At 36.1% G+C, this 27427-nt stretch overlaps 1 protein-coding gene across 9 annotated transcripts in view; it reads right to left on the bottom strand.

Annotated features, from left to right (window-relative positions):
• The window catches only part of RBMS3 (RNA binding motif single stranded interacting protein 3), a 763768-nt gene that overhangs the window by 546722 nt on the left and 189619 nt on the right, over positions 1-27427 (bottom strand). For all 9 annotated transcript variants that reach the window (XM_017868338.1, XM_017868350.1, XM_017868345.1 and 6 more), the window contains exon 3: positions 9556-9614. In XM_017868338.1, the coding sequence (XP_017723827.1) occupies positions 9556-9614 (59 nt within the window). The remainder of the gene's footprint in view (positions 1-9555; positions 9615-27427) is intronic.

The following is a 27427-nucleotide window of genomic DNA, read 5'->3' on the forward strand; positions in this document are numbered from 1 at the left end:
ATATCATTTTAAATATATATTAGTATATATAATTTGCCATATATTAATAAAATCATTAATGAACAAAAATAGCTTTAAACCAGTAAGAATAACTCCACATTAGCAAAGTCAGCATTCTGAATTAAGAATGAGTACTTTTAGAGAATAACTCTGGGAAGTCACGTCCATCTGTATGTCTTTGGTACTCTTGGTGTTTGTACAGGCCTATGGAACACATACCTGGCCAAGCTTGTGCTTTCCATTAATGTAGCATCAAAGGGTCTCAGAGACAGAGGTAAAGCACTGGAATCTAAGTGACTACTCAGAACTGTCCTGCATCATCAATACTTCGGCAATAATCCTAACTACCTGGGTCCCAGAGAGTTTATAATCTAGAGGAAGAGCACAAACTAATCATGAAAGCATGAGAGATGGGGTATCCTTAAATCTAAGCACCCAGTTGGTGCCCAAAGAAGGTGGTTTTGTAAAGGTGTTTAGATAGGATGAGTAGAGTCATGGAGGACTTTTTGAGAAGATGACTTTTGGAAGCAATAATTGACAAAGACTATTAGAGGTAGGAAGAGAGAGCATTTTATGCTTATCAACATGAGTCAAATTCTAAAAATAGGGAAGTGAAAGACAGGACCAAGGAAGCAAAGAGAATACCTGGACAACAGTTTCTGTTTAGTCAGATAACATGGATTAGTAAAAGGAATATTCAGTTTATAGGTGAAAGTAATGTAACTCTGTCATTTTATTTTTAAGCCATTTTATATTCTTCAACAATTATTTAAAAAATGTTTTCCCAGGCTGGGTGCAGTGGCTCATGCCTGTAATCCCAGCACTTTGGGAGGCTGAGGCAGGTTCATCATGATATCAGGAGATCAACACCATCCTGGCTAATACGATGAAACCCCACCTCCACTAAAAATACAAAAAATTAGCCAGGCGAGGTGGAATGTGCCTGTAGTCCCACCTACCCAGCAGGCTAAGGCAGGAGCATCACTTGAACCCGGGAGGCGGAAGTTGCAGTGAGCCAAGACTCCAGCCTGGGCGACACAGTGAGACTCCACCTCAAAAGAAAAAAAAAAAAACAAATGTTTTCCCAATGAAATCATTTCTGCATGTTCCACATGTATAAAAGCATTAGGGAGGTAGGTTACAGTACTAAAGGCTGTTGAATACAAGTTGATGCTTAAAACAGCAATGCTGGTGTTATATTTCATGTTAGTGGATAATTTTACTTTTGTCTAATATGTATATTAAGTGATTACAAACAAATGCTGAGGAAATACATAGCTATAAAACACTGCTGAAAAACATGTAGCTGTATGACTTCCAAAACATAAATACCTATTTTGTTTTACATTTATATCAAGGACTTCTCAAAGTTAACACAAAATAATAACATAATCCTGTAAATATTTAATATCCTGATATTGGAAATAATAAGTTTGGAAAAGTAATTTTTGGCAGAAGTATTGCCTTTAGTTGTAGTTGTCCGGTTGGGTTGTAGACAACAAACAAAGACCATTCACCAGCAAAGCGGATATTCTTGGCTATAAGACAATAAAAATTGGTAATTTCTTAAGAGAGGCACACGCTAAACATTCTATGTAAAAGGTACCTACAGGACAATTCTGAGTAAACTTGATGCATTAATGAAGGTTCCAAAGTTCCTACATACGCTAACCTTTTCTGAAATGAAAACAAAAGCCAATATGAAAATCAAATAATGCGAACTTCCAAGTTTATATATCGATGACCTATGACTCGTGGTAAACTTAATACCAGAATAGAGTAAAATTCACACACACAAAAAAAGGCTAGGGAAGTATTACATACTTCATATTCCAAAGAGAAGTATAATTTAAAATAAAATAAAACTTTTTTGTCTTTTCTTTTTTTTTTTTTTTTTTTTTTTTTTTTTTTTTTTTTTGTGGTGTGGGCGGGAGATAACCTAATCCCATTACATGAAAATTGAATAAATGTGTTTTTCAAGCCATTTTGCTTCTCATGAGCTTCTTGCTCAATAGACTGTGAGCCCACCTGGTGGAGGTACTTATTCTTCTCAAAATGTAATTCCTCACACTCATAAATTTCATGGAACATTTATTTTAGTTTCCACTGCTTTCAGAAAATAAAGGTACTAGAAAAGAGACTTTCCATGGTGTTGGTTTCTTCCTTTACTTGCTTGATTTCCATGTGGACCAGTCCAGGAAAGGTCTGTCATCTGCCAGAGTTAAATAGCTCCACTTAAACATTTCACCACGAATGCATGTCAGCGTCACTTGTTAAAACTGATCCATAGGTAAAGTATACCTCATGTCCTGTAATGACTCTACCTAAACATATAACAAAATATAATATCCCACCCTCCTTCCAGGTTCAGGGGGTTCAACACAGAAATCTGTACTTCTGACCAGGCGCAGTGGCTCACACCTGTAATCCCAGCACTTTGGGAGGCTGAGGCAGGTGGATCACCTGAGGTCAGGAGTTCAACCAGCCTGGCCCACATGGTGAAACCCCATCTCTACTAAAAATACAAAAATATAGTAATGGAGTGTGGTGGTGCACACCTGTAATCACAGCTACTCGGGAGGCTGAGGCAGGAGAACCATTGATGGAGGTGGAGGTTACAGTGAGCCAAGATTGCGCCACTGTACTCCAGCCTGGGTGAGAGAGGGAGACTATGTCTCAAAAAAAAAAAAAAAGAAAGAAAGAAAGAAGGAAATATGTACTTCCCTCACATGTATTAATATCCCATCAATGCAAAAAAGAGAAAAAGTAAAATAAAAGGGATGAATTCCAAAGTCATCCAAGTATATGGCCTAATATTTATTCACCTAGAAATACTTTAAAAATGTATAACATAATTGTGAATCTAGAACTGCTATATGGATTCAGTACAGTAACAAAGTCATGCCACTCTCTGAGACAACCTAGATGGGCTCTAAATCCTCTCTATAAGTGTCATAGGTAGAATTATTTCTCTTATAGAAGAAATAACAATTTATGATTTTATTTAATAAAGAATGAATGATATCCTTCATGGATGATTTCAGAACTTTTGTATACTTGTCTCCAATTTTGGTTTTAAGGGCTCAGTGTAATGTCAAAGGTAACATAAGCTCCATAAATATAATGTAACCGGCCTGTGACAACAAAGGCAAAAGAGAATATTTCAAACCCTCAGAAGCGAGCTGCTATGTTTGGCACACTCTATCTATTCTTATATCCTATGGTTAATAGGCATGGAAACTTTCTATGGAATATTCATTACTCATTCCATCTACTCTAAACATATAGCCTGTCAGAAATATGATGGTGGTGAGGCTGGTGGTTGCAGGGAGAAAAGGGAAACCAACCTTCAAAAGCAGGAAGGCACAGACAAGTGAATTCATTTAAGATTTACACCTTGTTTTCAATCACTTTCATTTAATTTTCCCTGACTTTTTAAATTAGCAAATACACGGATCCGGAAGGAAAACACATGGGGAAAACAAAAACCAAACAAGCAAAAAATGCAGTGCGAATCTCTGTGACTTGTACAATAGCTCTTATTTCATCCTGGTGTTTGAATATCTGAATGAACTGTGGTCTGTTTTTCATTACTCCCCATCTGGAGCGGTTGCTCGCTTTGTTCAGCAATTTCTGGTCATTTTGGCTTGATGATGACTGTTTTGTTGTAGGTTGTCATATTATACAGAATGAAAGCTGATGCAGCCACCACCCAAGAAAGAATAATCTTGAAAACGAGAGGTTATGTTGAAAGAGTTCCTGATAACCTCTTACGGAATAAAGAAGTAAGTCAGCTTACCTAGGCCTGACTACTGTCCCTAACTTACAGGGTGTGCTTGGGATTCAGGAGAGCATACAAGCTTTTCTTTCAAATACTAAAATAGGATTCAATTCTGCTGGTTTAATGCATCAGATTACTTTTCATACCTTTTCTTTTTATCTCTAAGGAGACAAGTTCATGGACTTTCTCATACCTTGGTAAAGACTAACTTACACACAATCTGCTGTATGTGCAACAGCTAATGAAGAATTGAATTCCTATCATGTCTTTAAAAATAAAAATAAACAAATCCTTGAGTTCCTAATGTTTAGATTTAATTGTATAGCCTTTGCCTGGAGATAAAGTTGCAAAGCATTCAAAACCAAGTGTCCCAGAGAAGACCAAATCCAATTTGTGTTCTCTAATGATGACAGTCTTGATGCTCTTAATGATTTTGTTTGAAAAAGCCGCCTCACACATCCTAAACAAAGCCATGGTCAAGAAGTACTCAACCTCTGCCTATCATTTTAAAAAGCAAAGCATGCTATTCTCTCCCAATTCTTCACTATTTTCATCTGGAATTATTTTACAAAAACGAAGAAACATATAGTCATGAGTTACTCAGGTTCCATAGAAAGAACAACCAAAATATAAACATAATTAAAACCAGCTTAATTTTTCCAAGAGCTGTATTTTTTATTTTTTCTTGCCCAAAAAGACAACAGAACAGATTTGGAGACATGTTAAGATAATAATAATAATACTAATATATCACCCATAATCCCACTATGTTGAAACAAACATTTTTGTCTTGCTTGATAATGCCAGTATTTTATACAAAAGTAGCAGGAGATATCGTCAAACATTTTCCATGTATTAACGTTATTAATCATCACAACACCCTGTGAGTGAGGCTCTGTTATCGCCTTGCTGATGTTTTTACCTTGCAGAAGGCACAGTGCGATTGACTAATTTGCCACAGGTCACATAGCTACTAAGTGAAGAGGCAGTGTTCAACCCAGGCAGCCTGGATCTACCACAGACATAACCACACTGATCTTGACTCTCAAATATTTACAGAGCTCCATATTCAGTGTACACATGATTTTATATACTTTTATATTGATTTAACTTCATATAATAAACATTTTTCTAGGCTTGGCATAGTCTAGTCTTTATGACTACCATTTTAACAGCTACATAACAGTTGTATATGCTCCATAAGCTAGAATTTGGATGCTTCCTATATTTTTTCCTAGTAAGGAAAATGAGAGTGTTCAGAGTTGTACAGAGATACATAATTTTAAAAATATATTTAGATAACATGTTTGAATAAATATTCTCAACAGACTAACTAGTTTCAACTGTATGCCCTTTATTGCTGTTCCATACTGACTTTCAAAAGGCTATACCAATTTAGCATGGTACCAATGAAGAATGGATGAACCAGTTTCAGAGTGAACAGCATTGAATGGCCTACATGTTAGAATGTTTGCTACTTCAGTGGTTATAAACTATCACTGCATATTGCTTTAATTTGCATGTTTTCCATCATTACATAACTTACCCTGAGGACACTACTTCCCTTGTAGCCCTCTCAACTTTGAGTTTTGTTCTTTTCTCTCTCCCACATCCCTCCTCCCACTGGACTTGTAGGTGGTAGACCTCTTGTCTCCTTTCTCAGTATGGTTTCTCCCCTACCTAAACTCTCCAATTTAGAATCTCACATCATCAAATTTTATAACCAACTAGTCTTCATTTTCATCATGGTCTACAGATTCCTAGTATCATTTCCCATCCCATTATTTCTCCACAGATACCGTTTAGGTTAGTCACTTTTTCTAATACTACTCCTGCTTCATTTCTTGGCAATTCCAATAAACATTTAGATGATGGTTGCAATACTTGTTCTTACCAGTTCCTTGAACCTTTCCATGACTTCATATCTTTCTCCTAACTTTCGCAACTTATTGAACAATTATACACAATTTTCTATAATTGCTGTGTTTCTAATCATATCTTCTCATAACTATGTCAAGATCTATTTTTTGAAAGGAAATACTCTAATATATATCAGCATATTATTAAAATAGAATTTTCTAAAACATGAAAGTGATAGTAGTAAACTTTTTATCATGATTTGCTGACTTATAGGGCACATCCCCCATGATGTGCTTGATGTTGTGATTCACTCACCACTGCTAAGCACAGACTCCCCAAGCTGAGGATAAGCAAAGCAACGGGAGGCCTTTATAAGCATATAATGGATACATGATCACTTTGCCAGCCTCATATTACGCTCAGTGCAAACAGTCTGACCGCTGTCCAATTTCTTTTCTTTTCTTTTTTTTTTTTTTTTTTGAGACTGAGCCTTACTCTGTCACCCAGGCTGGAGTGCAGTGGCACGATCTCAGTTCACTGCAAGCTCTGCCTCACAGGTTCACACCATTCTCCTGCCTCAGTCTCCCAAGCAGCTGGGACTACAGGCACCCACCACCATGTCCGGCTAATTTTTTATATTTTCAGTAGAGACAGGGTTTCACCGTGTTAGCTAGGATGGTCTCAATCTCCTGACCTCGTGATCCACCCACCTCAGCCTCCCAAAGTCCTGGGATTACAGGCAAGAGCCACCATGTCCAGCCTAACCGCTGTCCAATTTCTTACCGATGCCTTTCTATAAGTGATTTTCCTAGGCTGTTCCACAGCCCCTTCTTTCCTCCCTCCCTCTCTTCCTTCCTTTTCTACCTCCTTCTCTTACTCCTTTTCTTCTTCCATATTTATTGGTGAGACCATTATTCATATCACTAGAGATAAAAGTATTTTGAAGCAGCAAACACAATATTTTTCATATTTATTTAAAATCTATGTATTTGTAAGATTATATGAATATATAATGTTCACAAAAAGTTGATATAAAAACAGAGAGATGTAAATTCTAAAATTTTCTTTTAGTGTCTCCAATAAACAGTCTTGTATCACCCTTCACACATCCCACTTTGGAGATAAGTTTTCTATAGTACATAGGCCCTGTTTCCACTGATTTTAGGAATCTCTCCACAGAAAGAGAAAATTAAATAATCTGTTGCAAAAAAAAGTGTGGATAGGGATTTTAGGAGCTGAGGTAAGGATACCTATAGTATAATTTGTCCTGATAAGCACCCACACTCCCACTATAAAATTTGCTTACGGAGACTCTGACCACCCATTTTCAGTTACATCCCTTTTTCTTCAAACCTTCACAATTATAGAAGGGTACAGTTTTTGCGTGTTGGCAATTTACATTTTCATGGTATTCAGTGTTGTACTGTAACCATAGATATCTGCATGCTTGAGCAAAACTCTGCATAGGGAAGTATCCCTTCATATTGACCACTCCAGTTATGAGTCTATCTATTGAGGTTTCCAGGTGTTGCTTATCTGTGCAGTATTTGTGCTTCTGATTGGTGCTTGACCAATATTATGAACTGCCTGACCTAAGACTTTGTATATGGGTTGGGCAGGTCTAGATGCAATATAATTAGCATCCTAATGCTTCAAACATGTCACGTGCTTCCCACAGGATGTTCCCAAGAACATCCCTTGGTCATGGCCCAGCTTTCTTCTTAAATGTTCTCCAAGTTCTCAGCTGCCCACCTAATGCACTCCACTCCATTTCCCCTTCTATACATTATTCCTTGGTAATCTTAGCTATTCCCTTCACTTCAGTCAGCATCTGTAGCCCTGGACTTTCTGACAGTTTCCTCTTTGACATCGCCCACATGGTTGCCATGTCAGAGACTCTAACTCAGCATGTCCAATATCTTCTCCCCAAAACCTTCTACTACTACTTCTGGACTTCTTACTTCAGCAAGTGGAACAGGCATCTTTCCCAATCAGAAGACTCAACATGGAGTCAATAGCCAACTCTACCTTTAAAAACTTTCATGGTGAACCTCTTTCTATTATCCTAATAGTAATAGTTAAGCTGATTTTTTTTTCCAATTTCTCTCTTGTACTATGGCTTTGAAGCCTACATTTTTTTTTTTTTTTTTTGCTTCCACTCTCCCCCTTTATAATTCAATTTCACGTACTTTTGCTGAAATAACTTTACTAAACACCTACAGAATCATATTTTGTCTTCTCAAAAACTACTAAGAGATCTATGTTGCATATAGAATTAAATTTAAAATATCCAGGCTATCATTTAAAAACCTACAAAATTTTAACCTGTCCTTATTGGTCCTTATTCTTTCTGTCCTTATTGGTACTTTTTTTTTTTTTTGAGAGGAAGTCTTGCCCTGTAGCCCAGGCTGGAGTGCAATGGCGCAATCTCGGCTCGCTGCAAACTCTGCCTCCTCAGTTCAAATGATTCACCTGCCTCAGCCTCCTAAGTAGCTGGGATTACAGGTGCCTGCAGCCATGCCCAGCTAATCTTCGTAATTTTAGTAGAGACAGGGTTTCACCATGTTGGCCAGGCTGGTCTTGAAGTCCTGACCTCATGATCCACCCTCCTTGGCCTCCCAAAGTGCTGGGATTACAGGCATGAGTCACTGCGCCCAGCAGTACATTTCTTTTTTTTTTTTTTTAATACAGCTACATGGGTCTACTCAATTACATTCTGAAATTATCTCTCCTGAACATCCACCTGTCCCAAGCTCACCCATTCTACCTTGACTTTATAAACTTCATTTCCCAAAAAGAAATCTCTATATTCTCCTCTAACAGTGGTTTGTTGATAATTCTGTTTTAGATACCGCTGTTACATCCTCACATATATTAGGGTGATATAGTAATTCTAATAAGGATATTAGAATTAGTTTCTTGGTTTTCTTGGTATCTCCTCAACTAGGACTTGAAACTAGGTGGAAGAAATCATGTCATATTATTCTTTGTCTTGTAATATGTAGTTCATTTCTGAGTTTATAGAAGACATGGAATGTTTTTATTTTTTTAACTGCTGAATTGAATCTGACTACCATTATGCAAGTAGGTAAGGAGATACATATACAGGAGTTTCTTAGTGTTCCTCCCTAAAACTTGTGCACATTATATTCATATATGAAATAGGGGCAGTGTTTAGAATGAACGTGGCTCTACTATACTTCTTGATTTCAGTGTTACTACAAAGACTAGATTAAAGGAACAACAAACAACATGTTATAAGAAGCATTCTGATTTTCTGAGTCATGCAAGAGAGACCATACAGGTTCCACAATTAATTTAATGCAACTTTTAAAAGAATACAGGATTCCCAGACATGAAGAAACATGAGCCACAGATAGAGTCAGATGACTTCAGAAGTATTTCCAGGAAAACCAAAGCCTGTCTTAATAAGGTACCAACTCTGAAATCCCTTGAGATGCTTATAACTGAAGCTTAATACAATAGGCCCATCAGTAAATTTATTCCTAGCCAACCAATGTTTCTAAAGCTTTAAAGAACAGATAAATTGAAATGTGTTTTGCATGGGGAAGTTTTCCCCAGAGTTCCTCATTTTTATATAGGAAATCAATTTGCATCACTGATGATCCCATTCACATCAGACACCCCAAAGTTGTTAGGAGGTAATTTAGTTTTATGCTGAAGCAATTTGATACTTGTTCTGATTTGTGATTTTCATTTTGGTTGCTAATGAAAAAAATTAATGAGCAATGTTACTAGAAATACAACTTATCAAAACATTGGCATCATTAAGGAGGCTTTCCATACCATGCACTGTGATCACTGTGCAGCTGGTACCTGGACCTCTACAATGGAAGAGCCATTAATCAGATAGCATAGGCAAAATTTCAGGGTACAGATGCCCTTACACGTACCTTTGCACTGATTTGTGTTTTTGTCAAGAATTGCCTTTGTAGATACAATTTTTCCATACCTGAAAGAGAGAGAGAGAAAAAATCCATGTTATTGTAACCCAGTGAAGACACTTAAAACACCCTAATGAACATCAGGGCACACACAACCGAGCATGGATAAACCAAGAAAACAAGCTCTGAATTCCTATTTCACACCTGGATGATTTCCTTTCACCAGCTCTTCTTTATAACTTAGGAATGTTCTTCCCTATGTAAGCAATGGGTTGAGCTTCAAAAATAAACTTGTCAGGTTGCCACAGGCAGCCAAAAGAAGATCACATGTGATTGTGATCACAGTAAATCGCACTCTGTGGATCCATGGAAGAAAGTATGGACCTTGGTGGTAGACTGAACAGGGTTTGCATCCAGCTCTGACTCTCACCTTGTGTTGTAACACTGTAGAGTTTAACCCAACTTCACTAAGACACAGTTTCTTCATCTGTAAAAATGAGAAGCTAAATATGTCAAATCTCCTAGTTCAATCAACATTTATGTCTTTGGGAATATTAGACTCCAGGAGCAATGTATTATAGTAGTTACAAGAATATACTGGGGCACCAGACTACCATGGTTCAAATTCTAATTTAGCCTGGGTATATTTGGTTGGCTAAGTAAGTAATATGTGCTATTTGCATCATTTGATCGTCTATAATAATATAAATACATTTATTTAAATAATGATTTGAATTATTTGTAATGATGTAAATATTTTTGTAAGTATATAAGATGAGGATAATACTGTCTTCTTCATGGGTTTCTTGTGAAGGTAAAATGGGGTTTACCTAAGGTGCTGAGGACAGTGACCGACACAGAGCAAGTGTTATTAATATTAGCTCTTCTTCCAATGATGCTCTCCCTGCTATCAGCTATATAAAAATGTCTCCAGCCCTTTGGCATTCTCTGAGAAGGATGAAAAGTGGAAGGGGGTAAAGATTCTGTTCCGAAAGCTTCAAATATTACTACTTAGACTGTCAAAATCTTCCACTGAAAAAATTGACATGTAAAATTATTTGCTAAAAGATAATTACATTTATACTTTACATTGTTAGTTTTAAATGTTAGGGATTTCATTATGTTCTCACTCTACGTAGTTGTACAGATAATCACCCATTCAAAGCTTTTTTGTTTGTTTCATATAATCAAAATGACTATTACTTCATGCCTATTACCACAAGAGATTATTCCCTTTAAAGACTCCCAATCCTCCCTTTCCCATTCCCCCCAAAACACTCTTTTTGGAGCTCTATTTCACCCCAAGAGTTTCTCTGTGGGGAAAATAACCAGTAAAATAACATCATATTTGAACAGTCTCTTTATTAGACAATGATTCATGGTACCTACAATCATCAATCATGCCCATTAGAAAGCTGTAATGTTAGCTAGGCTTGAGCTATTAAGGTAAATAAATCTTTGCAAAATTATATGTATCTTAGAGTAGAAAATAAGGGATAAGAGAAGAAAATGTCACTGCATCTTTTTTCCCCCCCACCAAGCACTATTAATACAATATGTGAGAAGTAAAATCAGAAAAGAAAAAAAAAATTAGACAGGTATAACTATCTTATACCAGGCACATAAACCCTTAAGACAAAAATCCTTCTTAATTGGTTTATAAAGGTGTTCCTGAAATTTTTATATAAGAACCTTCTAAATTGAAATTTAGCTCTGTCTTAAATATGAAATTAAACATTACTGTGTTTCATGGTGGATTTCACCTCACAACTGGACTATTAACAATAGTCAATGGCATGCATATTGTCCTACTGTATCAATATTACAAGAATGTCCTCTACTTCATTAAATGTAGTATATGTAATCATTTTTACAGCAAAAAAAAAAAGTCAACGTTTTCTTATGGAAAGCATTTGTGAGTATTTTGACAAATAACTTTTTTATAAACAAAGAAAAAGAATTTTATTTCTCAGAAATTATTACAATATTACTATTAAGGGAAAATCACACACATAGTCCAAAAAAGCAAACGGTGCTATTTCTTAACTTCCCTATTTCTAAACACTCTCTAGGCAAGACTTCCCAATAGCACAGAATCACAAAACAATGGAACACAACTCAGAGTACTTGACACAATCTCTACTATGACTGGAGTACTAGGAATTTCATTCCATGGCTCCGTTACAACATTCTTCATTAACAATTAATTTGCAAAGCTAGGATATGCTTTAAACAACAAGAGAAGGTACTTAATGGGCCACTGGTTACAGTTCATGTCTGAACTCTCAGAATGACAAACAGGTACTTTCTGCATGACTGGCTCTGTATTCTTTGTGATCTGCAAAGTCAACAACTGATGCAGATAAATAAGGTTTAGACTTCTTTTTAAAGACCTAACCACCATAAACACAAGTCCCATGAATGTAATACACCTAGGAAATTATGCTTTTACCAAAGTATACTAGCAGATGTGAATGAAAACTACAGATTAAAAGTACACAATTTTATACACTCTGGAGGAAAATAAAATTTCTGAAGTAAAAGTATTCCTTCATGTATATAACCTCATTTATTTACTCTTTCCCGTCTTAGGGTTTAGATCAAGACCTTACGTCTTCATAAAGTTTTTTCTTCAACTATGCCACTCACCAGTGGAAAAAAAAAATCTAATGTTCGAGAAAATTATGTGACCAAATTGCTGAATAATGCCTGGAAATAGACACCTGAGCACCAGTCCCATGTGCCTCCTGGCTCCAGAAGCTTTCAGACAAATCCAATTCACTTCTCTATCCTTTCATTTCTCACAGCTAGAGGAGATAAAATACTATCCACGGTCTACTTCCTCGGGGGTTTGAACTTCTCAGGGGAAACAAATAAATCAAGTAAATACATTTTATACTATAGTTCTTTCCATGTGGGCCTTCTCTAGCCAGTGTAGGAACTCCCTAATTCAGCATTGTAAAGATGCTTTTTGGCAACTCCATACCTACATATTCACCAACTATCCTGAGTGCTCATATATTCTACAAATATAGCCAGGTCTCTAATGACATTTTCTTTATATTTAAATACAGCCAGGTCTCTAATAAGATGTCTTATATTCATTTTCTTTATATTCTAAAAGTATGCTTTAAAAGAGTAGCCATTCTACAGTAACTATTTGCTTATTACATTTTTGAGTTTTCAAAATTGAATGTTATAAATTTACATATTGTCTATCAACTCTTTAAAACACTTTTACCCTAGCTTGTCAATACAATTTTCATATTTAATTTTTTAAAAGAACTAGCCAGTTCTTTTCTGGCATTTATTCTCAGTCTTAAACAGCATCTGAGTCAAACTATATTTGTTGATACACTTGATTATTCCACATACAAGCCTAATTTAAACTAATGGCATCTTTTATTTTCAAAGTTGAAGAGAAAATAGAGCTATTATGGGTCTACTCTTCATGAATTATGAAGACATCAAATTGGTGGGATCCTTCAATAAAGAATTTATTTTTAAACCCTTTTGCTGAATCACCCACTGTGTATATTAATTCAAAAAATATAGGCAGAGACTGAAAATAGAGTCTCCGCAGTCAATTAACTCTCAGCTAACTCATTTTTCACAAGCCTTCTATATTGATACCGACTAGAAAAAGGTATCACATTTATTTAATGGATGAAACATTATCCTTTTAGCAAATGTGGTTATTTGCCTACTTCTAGATGGCTCATTCATTCTTTGGCATTTGGGGGTGGTAATGGAGCATATCTGTAGCTTCAGGGACCCAGTTGGAATGTGGTAGGGCTATCTCTCTAATGGAATACATGAGCCAGATTTCACCTACAAGTTTACAACTCATTTATATTCTGAAGTTTTAACAAGTTCAATCTACAAACGAGTAATCAAAGCCATGCACAATTGTTATGGACTGATTTTTTTCCCCTGAAAATTAATATGTTAAAATTGAAATCCTCACTACCTCAGAATGTGACTATATTTGGAGACAGAGTCTTTAAAGAGGTAATTAAGGTAAAATGAGGTTATACGATAGGCCCTAATCCAGTATGATTGTTGTCCTTATAAGCAGAGACAGGTATAAAAAGATCATGTGAAGTCATAGAGAGAAGGCAGCCATTTACAAGAAAAAGAGAAAGGCTTCAGAAGAAGCAATGGTGCCAATACCTTGATCTTGTATTTCCCACCCCAAAACTGTGAGAAAATACATTTTCGTGAAGTCACCCGGTCTGTGGTACTTTGTTATGGCAGTCCTAACAAACTAACACAATAATCTTCTCTCCAAGGCCTCCCGAGCTTTGCAAAAAGGAACAGAGGTGAGAGGATTCATCAGACAAGACTCCTTTTTAAAGTGCTTTGCTCAATGATTTTGCACTTGTCCCCTCCAAGCTCTTACCTAAGACCTCCAAGCTCGTTCTCATCTAACATTTGTGTATGATAGCAGAAGCCTAGAAGTATCACAGTGTTACAAAGAGCAGATAACAAATAATCCAGAACCTGGTCCTTGGTCTTACAATCTGGGCAGTGTTTCTTTCCCCCGAGAGATAGTCAAACTCTGTAATCATGCATCTACACCAAGTAAATTTTACATGTCTATTGTGAAAAGTAAAACGTCTTTTATTAACACACTATTTGGGGCTAGTACCTTACAAAGAACACAAAATAAGAATATCTATCTGGGAGATTTGGAGAAAAGTTCCTAGAAGAGGAAGTGTTTGAAGAAGGGGCAATATTTTATCAATGAGGAATGATTTTTATATGTCTTAGAGATTAGAAAAACGATTGTTAAAAAAAATGAATCTTTTTTCAGGTCAGTGTATTACTACTTAGCAAATTTCTATTTTCATGCTACAAATAGCTTCACCAGGAACCTAGGGGTACAAGCAGCATTTCAAGCTTGATATACTCAAAGAAAGTGGTTCTCCATGTTTAATGGGCAGCTGGACCTCTTAGGGGGCTTATTAACACAGGTTGCTAGACTCCACCCCCAGAAATCTGACTCAGTAGATATGTGGTGGGCCTGGAGAATTTGCATTTCTAAGAAGATCCCAGGTAAGGGTGATACTGCTGATGATGCTTTGAGAACCACTGCTCCAAAAGACTAACACACAAACAGCAAAGAAGGTGGTTTGTTATTTGCAATACTCCAGAGACTAAAGGAAGTTTCTTTTTTTTTTTTTTTTTTTTTTGAAACGAGGTCACTGTCGCCCAGGCTGGAGTGCAGTGGCGCGATCTCTGCTCACTGTAAGCTCCGCCTCCCGGGTACACGCCATTCTCCTGCCTCAGCCTCTGGAGTAGCTGGGACTACAGGCGCCCACCACCATGCTCGGCTAATTTTTTGTATTTTTTTAGTAGAGACGGGGTTTCACTGTGTTAGCCAGGATGGTCTCGATCTTGACTAAGGGAACTTTCTATCGATATGGGGAACTACTTTTAAAGCTTCAAACAATTTTTTGTTCATATAATACTTTAAACTGAAAATGGTAGGCTGGGGTCAGTGGCTCACGTCTGTAATCCCAGAACTTTCGGAGGCCAAGATGGGTGGATCACGAGGTCTGGAGTTCCAGACCAGCCTGACCAATGTGGTAAAACACCGTCTCTACTAAAAATACAAAAATTAGCCAGGCGTGGTGGTGCACACCTATAATCCCAGCTATTCAGGAGGCTGAGGCAGGAGAATCACTTGAACCTGGGAGGCAGAGGTTGCAGTTAGCCAAGATCGTCCCACTGCACTCCAGCCTGGGTGACAGAGTGAGACTCCGTCTTAAAAAAGAAAAAAAAGAAAAAGAAAAGAAAGAAAGAAAATTGTAGTCTGTGTATTTTTTCAGAGTTTTGCTTGATGATATTCTTCATTTAGCCAAATATAGTAACAACTTACAACTCAAATATAGCTGTTTTGAAGTTTGTTTTCAGATACCTTCTAGAAACAAAGTCCAAAGAAAACATTGGCAGTGCCTATGTAAATCTCTTCTGCCACTTGAAATAACTAGTTGTTAAGTAGTAGTTTGACTGAATTAGAGTGAAAATCTTGTGAGGAAAATGGCAAGCAGGTAATGATTTTAACTGGTTTGTGCCTTACTTGTTCTTTAATTAGAAATAGATGTAAATCTGGCACAAAATAGCAGACCAAAATGCATACTTTCGAGTTCTGAAATCAAAAGAAAATCAATTATTTGCTAGTTTTCAGAATTAGTAACTCTTGGGTTATACTTTAGGTTATATAGTTGGGTTATGTAGTTTGGGGATATATATAAGCTGCCACTTGAGCAAAAGTTTATGAGAAAGGGATTTCCATACCAATAGAGTCAGAAACTTTACATGCATCTGAGTACCTTCTACAACTGATTCTAGTGCATTTCAGCATATGTAATATTCTTTAGTATTTGGACAACTAGTATAGAAAGAGGATGAGGTTTAGAATCAATTAATATAGACTTGAATCTGAACTCTCCCACCCACATAACCTAGGGCAAATTACTCAACCCCTCAGCACCTGCTCCTTGATCTGTATGATTACTATGTTCTGTATTCTATAGCAACTGTAAAAATGAAATAAAATAGAATGTATTAAAACTCCTAGCACAATGTGTGACATGTTAAAATTGACTCCTTTCTCTTATCAAACCCTCCCTTATTACCTATACATTTAGTGTATAGCATAAAATAATAACTCAGATACTACTATCTTATGACCATTTGATAGAGCCAGAATGTCCCAGTTCAATGCTTCCAGAGGACCCAAGGAAGCACATGATTTAGCATTTTTGCTTTCTAATTTGTACTCCAAGTCAATTCACAGTTTCCTGTTCACTCATTTAGTCTCCTTCTGACAATACCTAGTTACTAGCTCAGACTGTTCTCCAGGCCACTTGAATGCTGTCTCCACTAACTTCCCATATGCTTGTCCCTCCACATCTTTCCACCAGGATCCACCACTCTACTTCAGTACCTCTGTTCTACCCTGTTTTCTATTGTCTCCTTTCCTGGCCATCATCCAAGAAAGCCATTAAACCTGGTCGACCACATGTTGACCCTGGCATTTCTTGGTTCTCACTGCCATCAACTCTCATTTATTCATGCATAATCTTGAAGAGTACCTCATCTCCAGAACCATTTGCCTTCTAGAGCCTAACCATGTAGTAACAATTCTCAAGTTCCTATGTAAGTGGCTTTCAGATTTTGGAGGTTTTAAAGGTCTCTCAGGAATTCATGGGTCTCCCTTTCAAAGCCTCTCATCTCTGCCCCAATGTGGTTGATTTAGCTGGCACCTACTTTTATAACACTTCCTAGACACTAACCCTTTTTCTAAATTCTCTACATTTTTCAACTCATGTTAATCATTGCAACAAACCCATGAGGGAGGCACCGTGTCTAGCTACATTTTACAAATGAGGACACTGAGCCAGCCACAGGGTAAGTAACTTCCCCAGGGTCACATGACTAGGAAGTAGCAAAAGCAGAATCCAATCTCAGACAGACCAGCTACAGAGCCCAGGCTCTGCCAACACTTGTTGCCTCTCAGCTCTAGTGCCACCTGCCATTCTCCTGTCTCAAAAGAAGGCCTGCCTCTCCTTTCCTCCCTCATTAGTATTCATCTCTGTGATGTCTGTGACCTGTTCCCCTATCTCTCACCTATATTTCTCTGAAATGTACATGCTTCTTCCCAAATGCCAGGGCTCTTTCTCCTCTGCCTGCCCTTAAACATTTGCAAATCCTATCCATCCATACACTGGTTATCATAGGGTTTCTCTCTTTTCATTTACTGCCAGACTTTTCTTGAATGCTTGCTCTACTCAAGCTGCTTCTTTCTTTTCATTATCCCATTTCTGCTTAATTCCTAAACACTGGCAATACTTTGAAAAGTGACCAGTAACTTCCTAATTGGTAAAAATATTCAGTTACTAGCATTGACTTCTTGGCACCATTTGATCTCCTAAATAGCTTCCTCTTGAAATATCTTTCCCTTGAGATCCATGAATTACCTTCACCTGTTTCTTTTTTTTTTTTTTTTTTCTTGTCTATACTTTTTCCCTTATCTCCATCACTTACCCCTTCTCTTCCACCATGTTCCAGAGAGTGTGTGTAGATGAAGCTTAATCCTTAGTCCACTTGAGTTTCGGTGCTACAATGTCCATTACACTAATAATTCTCAAATTGCAATGTGCATTAGAACATCTGAGTGGCTTCTTATAACTCTGGGGCCTCAACCCCAGAGTTGCTGATTCAGTTTGTCTGAGACTGGGCATGAGTTGATCCCAGGATCACACTGTAAGAACAACTGTATTACAAATCTCCTTTATTTTCATGCTTTGAATTCCCATTTCTTTGTGTTTCACTCTCAAAGTTTCTTCTCCAGATCTGTCTTCGCCCTCAACCCTCAGTACTGAATCTCCAGTTAGAGTTATTAGATATTTCCCTCTGTATGCTGAATGATCATCTCAAATGACACAACAAAGTTTAACTCACCATCTTCCCCTTTTTCTTTTCTCTGAAAGTATTTTTAGGGCAGAAACTAGTCAGGTATTGAAATGGATACTGGATAGAGACTGTGATGGCCTGGAGAACGTAAGCTTCAACTGAAGGGACGCCTGCTTGTCAGCTCAACCAGTATTACCATGAACAAATATAATCCCAGCATTTGCAAGCCTTCTGATTTTTTATTTTATTTTTTGAAAGAAATTGATTTTAGGCAAAATTTCCCAATTTTTTTAAGGTTGGCTTAGAGATTTTACGAAGCAATGTAAAGGCCAAAAAAAAAAGGGGGGGGCCAAGTTGAGTGAGCCTGAAGACTCTGTTTGTGATCTTGGCACTATTGTCTAATTTCCCCTTTTCTTGCTAAATAATACAGGTCCTTCAAAACTCAACTGTGTGTTTTGGCTTATTTGATCACCAATTATTTCTCTCAAATCTGAATAGTTGCTGTGCTCACAGTCTGTGTGAAATCACCTAGTACTTTGTTTATATATTTATTATTTGATGTGTTGTCTGTTGTTTCCCCCATGAGATTTTCTCTTCAATGAGACCTTCATCTTAAAGAGGCTCAGATCAGAATAGAGCTTGATGCATAATAAGCCTCCATGAACATCTTTACATTTCTCAGTAATTTTTATGGACCTGACAACATTTCCCAGATCAGAAACACCCACTAATGATTGGACTACATGTATATACACATTGTATGTTATATATATGTATATACACACACACACACTCACACATACACATATACATTATATATGCTATTAACTAAAAACCTGCTATGTGACAGAGAGCAGTAGATATTTTATTGCAAATTCTCATGCCTACATAATTAATTGATATTATTTTCATTTATTTAACATGAAATCATTAAATTTAGGTATATTAAGTTACCTGGCTAAGTTCATGCAGCACTTAAGTTATATTGCTTACATTTAAATTCAATCACATTTGGCTTCCAAAGCTCTACTCTTTCTTTGATTTCATGCTGTCCCTATGTATAGTGAATACGTTCAGATAAAACTCAGTCCTCTGGCCAGTCAAGATGCCACACACACACACAAAATGTGTAAGGTTTGCAAATTTTGGACATGACTGGTCCTTTAAAACGCAGAAAAATTACCAACATTCTTTGGAAATAATATAGCTGCATATTTACCACTGCTTGTTAGAACTTTCTTCTAAAGAAACTTGTTCCTTGAAGCAGCTTATGGCTTCACAATATGTAGCACATTCTAGTACAACTGTGTATCCAACATCAACTGAATATATAATGGAAAACATAGCTTCACAGCAGATTTTACATTTGCTATTTGAGAAGACATCAAATCTGATTCTGAAAATCCTGACATCATCTGCAGTCTCAGTTTTAAGAGAAAACTCCATTAAATCTGCAACATATGTAGCCATTTTTAGAGCCACATTTCAGTAGAGTGGAAGTCAGCAGTTGATAACACATTCTTGGTGCTTCAATATGAATGTTTGTGTTTTCCCAAAATTCATCTGTTGAAACCTAATCACTAATATGATGGTGTTAGGAAATGGGGCCTTTGGGAGGTAATTAGGTCATGAGGATGGAGCCCTCAAGAATGTGATTAGTGCCCTTACAAAAGAGCGCCCAGCAAGCTGCCTTGTCGCTTCCATCATGTGAGGACAAAACTGGAAGGCACCATTTAGGAACCATACAGTGGGGCCCTCATGAAACAGTGAACCTGCTGGTGCCTTCATCTTGAACTTCTCAGCCTCCAGCACTGTGAAATATAAGTTTCTATTTTATATAAGCCACCAGGTTTGTAGCATTTTGCTATAGCAGGCCAAATGGACTAAGGCAGTTTGTTCTCACTGTATCTGCAAGCACAGTTCCAAACCACATATTAGATTTTGAAATAAGTTATATGTTGCTAATGAGGTGGTAGCTCCCAAGTCTGGCATGGGTCACTTAGTTTCATTCTAACCTCCTCCAAACTGTCTTTGGGCTGGGTGTGGTGGCTCACACCTGTAATCCTAGCACTTTGGGAGGCCAAGATCAGTAGATGACATGAGCTCAAGAGTTTGAGACCAGCTTGGGCAACATGGTGAAATCCTATCTCTACAAAAAAAATACAAAACTTAGCCAGACATTGTGGGGCATTCCTGTGGTCCCAGCTACTTAGTAGGGTGAGGTGGGAGGATCACTTGAGCCCAGGAGGCAGAGGTTGCAGTGAACTGAGATCGCACCACTGCACTCCAGCCTAGGTGACGGAGTGAGACCCTGTCTCAAAAAAGAAAAAGAAAAAATAAACATTGTCTATGTCACTAACCTCATTCTCCTCATCCTTACTGAACTGACATATCTCTGATTTCTTTTTTTCTCATCCTCAAGTAGCTAATTTTAATTCTGGTTATGATCCAATGGTATTTTGGGCATATCTTTATTATTAGAGATGGCAATTAGATCATTAATTGTATCAATGACAAAATGCTGTATTTTATTATTACTGTATTGTACTTTAGTATATAGTATCTTTTTTTATCCTAACAGTGGAGTTATTCAAACCTTACACACAGGACTCAATACATATTCATTAAATGAGTGAATAGATTAGTGAATACCATATATTACACCTTGAACATTAAACAAGATGATTAGGATGGCTATGGGAGTCAAGTATGTCTAGATACAGTGGTATGTCTCCTGTTTTGCAAAGTGACAAAGTGCATACTCTGCTGACAAAGATACATTGCTTTTTATATATTATGTTGAGCACATTTCCTTCATTTCATCCACAAAGAGAGTGAGCTATAATATCACTCAAGGGTCAAACTAGAAAAGAGTTTAAAAATACTGATTGTAAAATACTTTATGAAACTGTATTATTTTAAAACTACAAGGACACTTAAAGGAAAAAAAATGAGTTAAAATGCTAAAAGAGAAATTCCATATATTATAGCAGCTGCTGTAAGCTTTTTAATAGATACACAGTTTTCAGTATTACTGTAAATGCCTAATACAAATAGCTCAATGATGTCTGTAAAAGAATGACAGTTTTGAGATGTCTGTAGAATCTTTCTGAGGTTCGTAACACTTAAATTGCCTTTCTGTGATTAAATAATACAATAATTCAGGCTTCATTTAAAGATTCAGAACCCACAAAAGGCAAAATACATAAAGCTATATAATGCAGAAATAACTAGTTCCATGAAGGTGATTTCTATTTTTTTAAAAAATTACATACATAGAGAAAGCAGAAAAGATAAAATCAAGGCCAACTTTAATTCAAAACAACTCTGTTTTCTTATTTCTAAAATGTATAAAACGAAGTACTCATGTGAAAGAGACCACAGCTATTTTGTCAATACATTAATCTCCTTGTATTAAATTTTGCGATGCATACTAGGTAAAGCTGTTATTTGTCACTCCAAAAGATCAATCCTTGTGGAACTATACTAGGGAGTCCATTGTCCAGTCTTCAGTTAAATACTTCATAATTGCATAAATCAATGATGTAGTTCAACTACCTATGTGAAAATTATTGGCTTTACAGACTCTTTATAAACCAGAGAACTTTAAAAATTCTATGTAAAATGTATATAACTACCTCATTGGTAGTGAGGTAGGTGAGAAGACCTAAAAGAGTATGTAGTCTTCTAGCTCAATAATAGGCTTATAGTAGATACTCAAAAACAATAGTTGCTGGGGTGATGCACAATCTTTTAATTGCTTATTGGTCAGAAATTTCAGACTTATGTTGTAATTAGATTCCATAAAGCATAATCAAGAAACTGAGTAGATTGCAACGTTTGTGTAATGCTGTCTCAAGTGAAGTATCAGTGACTTCTGGTTCACTTATTTGCCTTAATCCTTCTCATTACTGCAGGCGTGCACACTCCCCTGAGTGCATGCCTTTCATTCCACAGGGAGCCAGTGGGGATGTTTTACATGACAAAGAACACACCTAGGATGCCTTTCTGTTTGTGCCATTTAGGACGGTCATGGGCTAAAGGAAGAATACAAGAAAAATTCAGCTGCTCCCTGCATGCCAGGAAGAATATAATGTTGTCTTATAGATCTTTTTACCAGATCAACTCTTATTTAATAAGCTTAACTATATTCATCTAACTTCCAACACAAGGCCCCACATAATGCTCTCAATATGACCTGATTTCTTTACTCTCATAATCCAAAGCACTGTTTTCATACTTTCTTGAAATATCTATGACTATGAATCTTTGTATTTAGGCACCTATCACATCCCATAATCCTTTAGAAGATACTTTATACATATACCATAAATCCTTTAGAAGATACTTTAAACGTATACCATGCTTTATACGTTTATGATGCAAAGGATATTTAAGTCTAGTAGATATACCGTAAACATTTCATGATTTGGTAATGTTCCTGGAGGAAAGATGAGACTAACCACTCTTAATTGTGGTGTAAAATAAAAAAAGGAAAAATTGGCTGGGTGCAGTGGTTCATGCCTGTAATCCCAGCACTATGGGAGGCTGAGCTGGATGGATTGCCTGAGCTCAAGGGTTTGTGACCAATCTGAGCAACACAATAAAAGCCCGTCCCTACTAAAACTACAAAAAATTAGCTGTGCATGGTGGCGTGCACCTGTAGTCCCATCTACTCCAGAGGCTAAGGCAGGAGAATTGCTTGAACCCGGGAGGTGGATGTTGCAGTGGGACAAGTTCACGCCATTGCACTCCACCCTGGGTGACAGAGCAAGACTCTGTCTCCAAAAAAAAAAAAAAAGGGGAGAAATTTATTAAAGCCAGTCACTTACTGACAAATTCATTGTACTTGACTAATTATTCTTCCTAATTTTGGTATTTAATTATGCCTTAAGCACCCATTAGAGACACTATTTATACTATAATAAACCTTTCATTACCATATGTATCACTTTGCTCAGCTGGGTTGCAATATTATCTCAGTGAACTATGCAAGAACCTTCTTATGTTTTAATAATTCTTTAGCCCTTCACAATGCTTTATATATCTTATTTATACTATACCAGTCAGGGGAGATACTAAGCTCAGATTCTCCTTCTATTCTTTATTTCCATCACTCCCCAATGTGACCCCTTAAATACAACCAAAATTAATCATGGGAAGTTTCTAAAATGTTCCCTGCTATGTTGCAACTCCATCAGCCAAGAATTTTCTTCCTTTTCTCCTGCCTCTCTACTCACAACTTCCTTTGTCTAATTTCTGTTTAATGGTCTCATCTAGAAATATTTCACTCACCATCTTTCTTTTAGCTGAATTAAAAGCTTCTTCTAGACCAGTATGCCTTTTCGTAGCACTGTCCCTACTACATGGTAAGCACATACTTATTTCTGAGAGTTACTTGAAAACATAAATTGTGCCTTCCTTGTCTGTGTCACCCAGGCATCACACAAAACACATCACAAAATAGGTGTTCAACATACGTTGTAAAATAGGCAAAAATGAGGATGTTAATCCTATGTACACAATCAAAAGAAAAGTTAAACTTGAATCTTTTTTCTGCTACGTCCATATCAGATAAAATTATTAGGGAAGCTGTGTTTCCTTTTTCTTGTAGTAATCCCTTGTACTAAACATACTATTTACAAATATAAGAATATTCATCAGCAGCCTAAAGCTGGAAACTACCCAAATGCTCATAAATAATAGAACAGATAAATATTTTGGGTTTATTCAAACAATGGAATACCATACCATTATGAGAATAACAAACTAGAGCTACAAGCAACAATTGTGGATGAATCCTCAAACAATGCAGAGCAAAACACGCCAGATAAACCAAAGTATATGGTCTACAATTGCATTTATATAAATTAATGTATTAGAAGTCAGGATCGTGGTTATCCTTGGCAGAGATGAAAAATTAGAAGAGGCACTGGGCGTGGTGGCTCACGCCTGTAATCCTAGCACTTTGGGAGGCCGAGGCAGGCAGATTACTTGAAGTCAGGAGTTCGAGACCAGCCTGGTCAACATGGTGAAACCCCATCTCCACTAAAAATACAAAAATTAGCCAGGCATGGTGGCAGGCACCTATAATGCCAGCTACTCAGATGGCTGAGGCAGGGGAATCACTTGAACCAAGATCATGCCATTGCACTCCAGCGGCCTGGTTGACAGAGCGAGACTCCATTTCAAAAAACAAAAAAAAAGAAGAGACATAAAGGGTTTTTCCTATGCTGGTCATGTTGTTTCATGATTTGGCTGCTGGTTACATGGATGTGTTCAGTTTGTGAAAATACAACAAGCTATATACTGACAGTTAGCATAATTTTCTATCTACTTGCTACTTTTCAATAAAAATGTGCAGAAAATAGTAGCATTGATGACAGAAGCTAATAAAGTTTTCCAGTGAGGATGAGATAGAGATGGAGAAGTATGAAATTATTTCTATTCATCATTCTCCCAGGAAATTTTACTGTTATGTTTAAAGTTCCTAAAATCTTTTTAAATTTAGAACCATTTGACACAAGCTGAATAAAGAAAAACTATGCAAATAGAAGTACACATTAGAGATGAGAATAAATTATCACATAACATACTGGATTTTATTGTATCTAAGAAGACGTTTAGCCATATCAAAGGGCAGTAATTACAAAAAAAAAAAAATAAGTCCTCGTGATATAAAATTAATTATAGCAATGAATATAGTAGTTTTGAGATTTATGGTATGTAACTTGTTTGCCCATACATGTATTTATTTTTTATAAATAAGCCTGATTCTATTATCAGGTAGGTTCCCTTCAAGGCTACATGATTTTTCCCAATTGGATTACAGGCTGTGGTGACAGATGTGTATTACACAATGGAATTCACCTACCAACAAAATGAAATATATTCTGCTCAAGAGGTGACCTCTTGTTCGCTTGTCTTAACTTTAACCATGGGGAAGCCAAAGTAAAATTTAATATATTTATGTAGTATGTGCTTTTCACATGCCACAGGAACATAATTGCTTCTACTTTCCTTAACATTAAATGAATGAAAAATTACATTTCATGCCCATAAATATTAAATTATCTTAACTGTCTTCAGCTTACTCCTTACCTGAGTACTGACATATGTTGATTATTGTTGCCAATACAGAGGGAACACATCCCCTAAACTCAGAGTTGGAAAAGTAGAAAACAAAACATGTAAATTAGTTATAACTCCTTCACACAAAGACATGCTATGCTGTTTTCTATAATTTTTTTGTTTGTTTGTGTGTTTTGCACAGTGGTAATCATATTACATAAATTATTTTATATCTGACGTTAACACTTTCCGTACCTGTCCACATGACTTTTAAGTTTGACCAGTGCCAAAAGCAATGTATTTAATATAAATATCTATTAGTACTCTTAGAAAATTTTTATCAGGGCAAGTAACATACACAAACAAGCAGGCAGTAAGTAAGCAGTAAGTAATGAGACTCACTGGGTGGTTTATAATTTACACACTTATGAGGGAATTATTAGTTGTTAGTTATTAAATTTATTAGTGTGTTTATTTATTGGTTGATTGTAATAAGTTACTAAATACCAAAAAATGTCAGGAATATATGTGACAATTCATTTAATTCATTTCTACAGTCATATTTGTTTCAAGTAGGTCATCATTCCAGGGTATATAAGCATACCAATAAACTTCAAACTAATACAAATATCAGCAGCTGATTTCTACCAATGTACATGTCTACTGGTTATTTTATAATTAGTATTGCCATAAATATCTTTTGAGCTAGCATATATTGCTTCCTTCTATAAATTACATGTTTCTCGAAAAAAATGAGAAAGCATGGAAATCTGTGGTGTTTGTATGAATGTGTGCTTATAGAAAGATTTATTCCTACAACTACTACAGTGGAGTCAATGAGCAACCAGATTTAATCTTGTTGGAGAATAACTGATACAGCTATTGAAAGTTGTTGATACAATGAAATAATTCATTTACTACATGTAAGAAGTGACATGTCTTCTGAAGACTCAAAATAATTTTTGAAACTACAGAGTTTCAATTGCATGTTAGGTAGTTTCTGGGTATTTTAAAGTATTTACTGCCAAACTGCAATTTTAAAACAAATAGATGTTCAAAAAAACTTAAAACATGTATTTTCTGCATCATGAAAGGCAAAAGACAAAAGGTGGGGGTTAGTCATGGGTATTTTAAATTTTAGTTTATTTATATACAAATACTACCTTGTTTATCTGTGTTATAATTTATTATATTTCAGTATATTTAATTATTGAAGTTTAAATTAAATATAATCAGTATATATTATGCTTTTATATACTTTGGTTTTGAATTACATAATTATATAATTTTACATCATATAGGGTTATATATTATATAATTTCATGTAAATTATATAAATATGTAAGTACATATTTCTATATAGATGAGTATTAAATATGTGAGACTTTTATAAATATATAACTGATATAAAATTAAAATGAACACACGACAGAATTTAAGAAATACATGGCTTAGTTGTGAACTTTCTTCCTTGCCTCTGCCCAACCTCTTTTCTTCCACTTTCCCCTGTAGCCACTTTATCTACTTCCCTGTGTTCTGTAACAAAATATCCCTTGTCTTTCTTATTGTTGTCTTATATGCATATATATATATATAGAGAGAGAGAGAGAGAGAGAGAGCTTAGTTTTCCCATGTTAGTTGTCTATTTAAATGAACCATAGCTTACATATTTTACTACAACCTTTTTTTTACTTAACATTTTTAATCATGAATTCAACCATGATGGCGTAAAAGACTGTAATTCTGTTATTTTCACTGGTTTATAGAGTTCCATTAAACAAGTAATTCACAATTTATTCATCCTATCTCCCATCTGTTTTCACTTAGGTTTATCCAAACACCTTCCCTTTATTTTTGTTCTTATAAACATTGCTGTTATTAACATTCTTGTATCTATCTACTGGTAAAAATGTGCAGAAGTTTTACTAGGGTATCTGCTCAGAAGTGGGATCGCTGAAGCATGCAGAACACATTTCCCAAAGTAGTTGTCTTACCGGCAGAATAATAGTTTCTCCACAGCCTTACCAATGTTCAATGATGCAGAATTCTTTAATATTTGCCATACTATGAGTTAAGATGCTATCACTATTTGTAAGATTTCTAGGCTTTACAGAATAATTAATAATGCATTAATGAAACTTGATGGACAAATCTAAATTAGGCATTTCAAGATAGGCCTCCCTGCTATTTACGAGAATGCTGAACTGTAACTTTATTGAGTCATAAACTAGTTCCAATATATGGTCTGATTTTTAGAAGGAACAAATGTTTATAATATTATGTCTCACCATTTCTCTATAATTCACCATGCTTTTGGAGGAACATCTTGAGAGACAGAGAGCGAGAGAGAGAGAGTTTGGTTATAATACATACAAAAATAGTAACT

This window comes from Rhinopithecus bieti, unplaced genomic scaffold, assembly GCF_001698545.2.
Source record: "Rhinopithecus bieti isolate Rb0 unplaced genomic scaffold, ASM169854v2 scaffold_60, whole genome shotgun sequence".
NCBI lineage: Eukaryota > Metazoa > Chordata > Mammalia > Primates > Cercopithecidae > Rhinopithecus > Rhinopithecus bieti.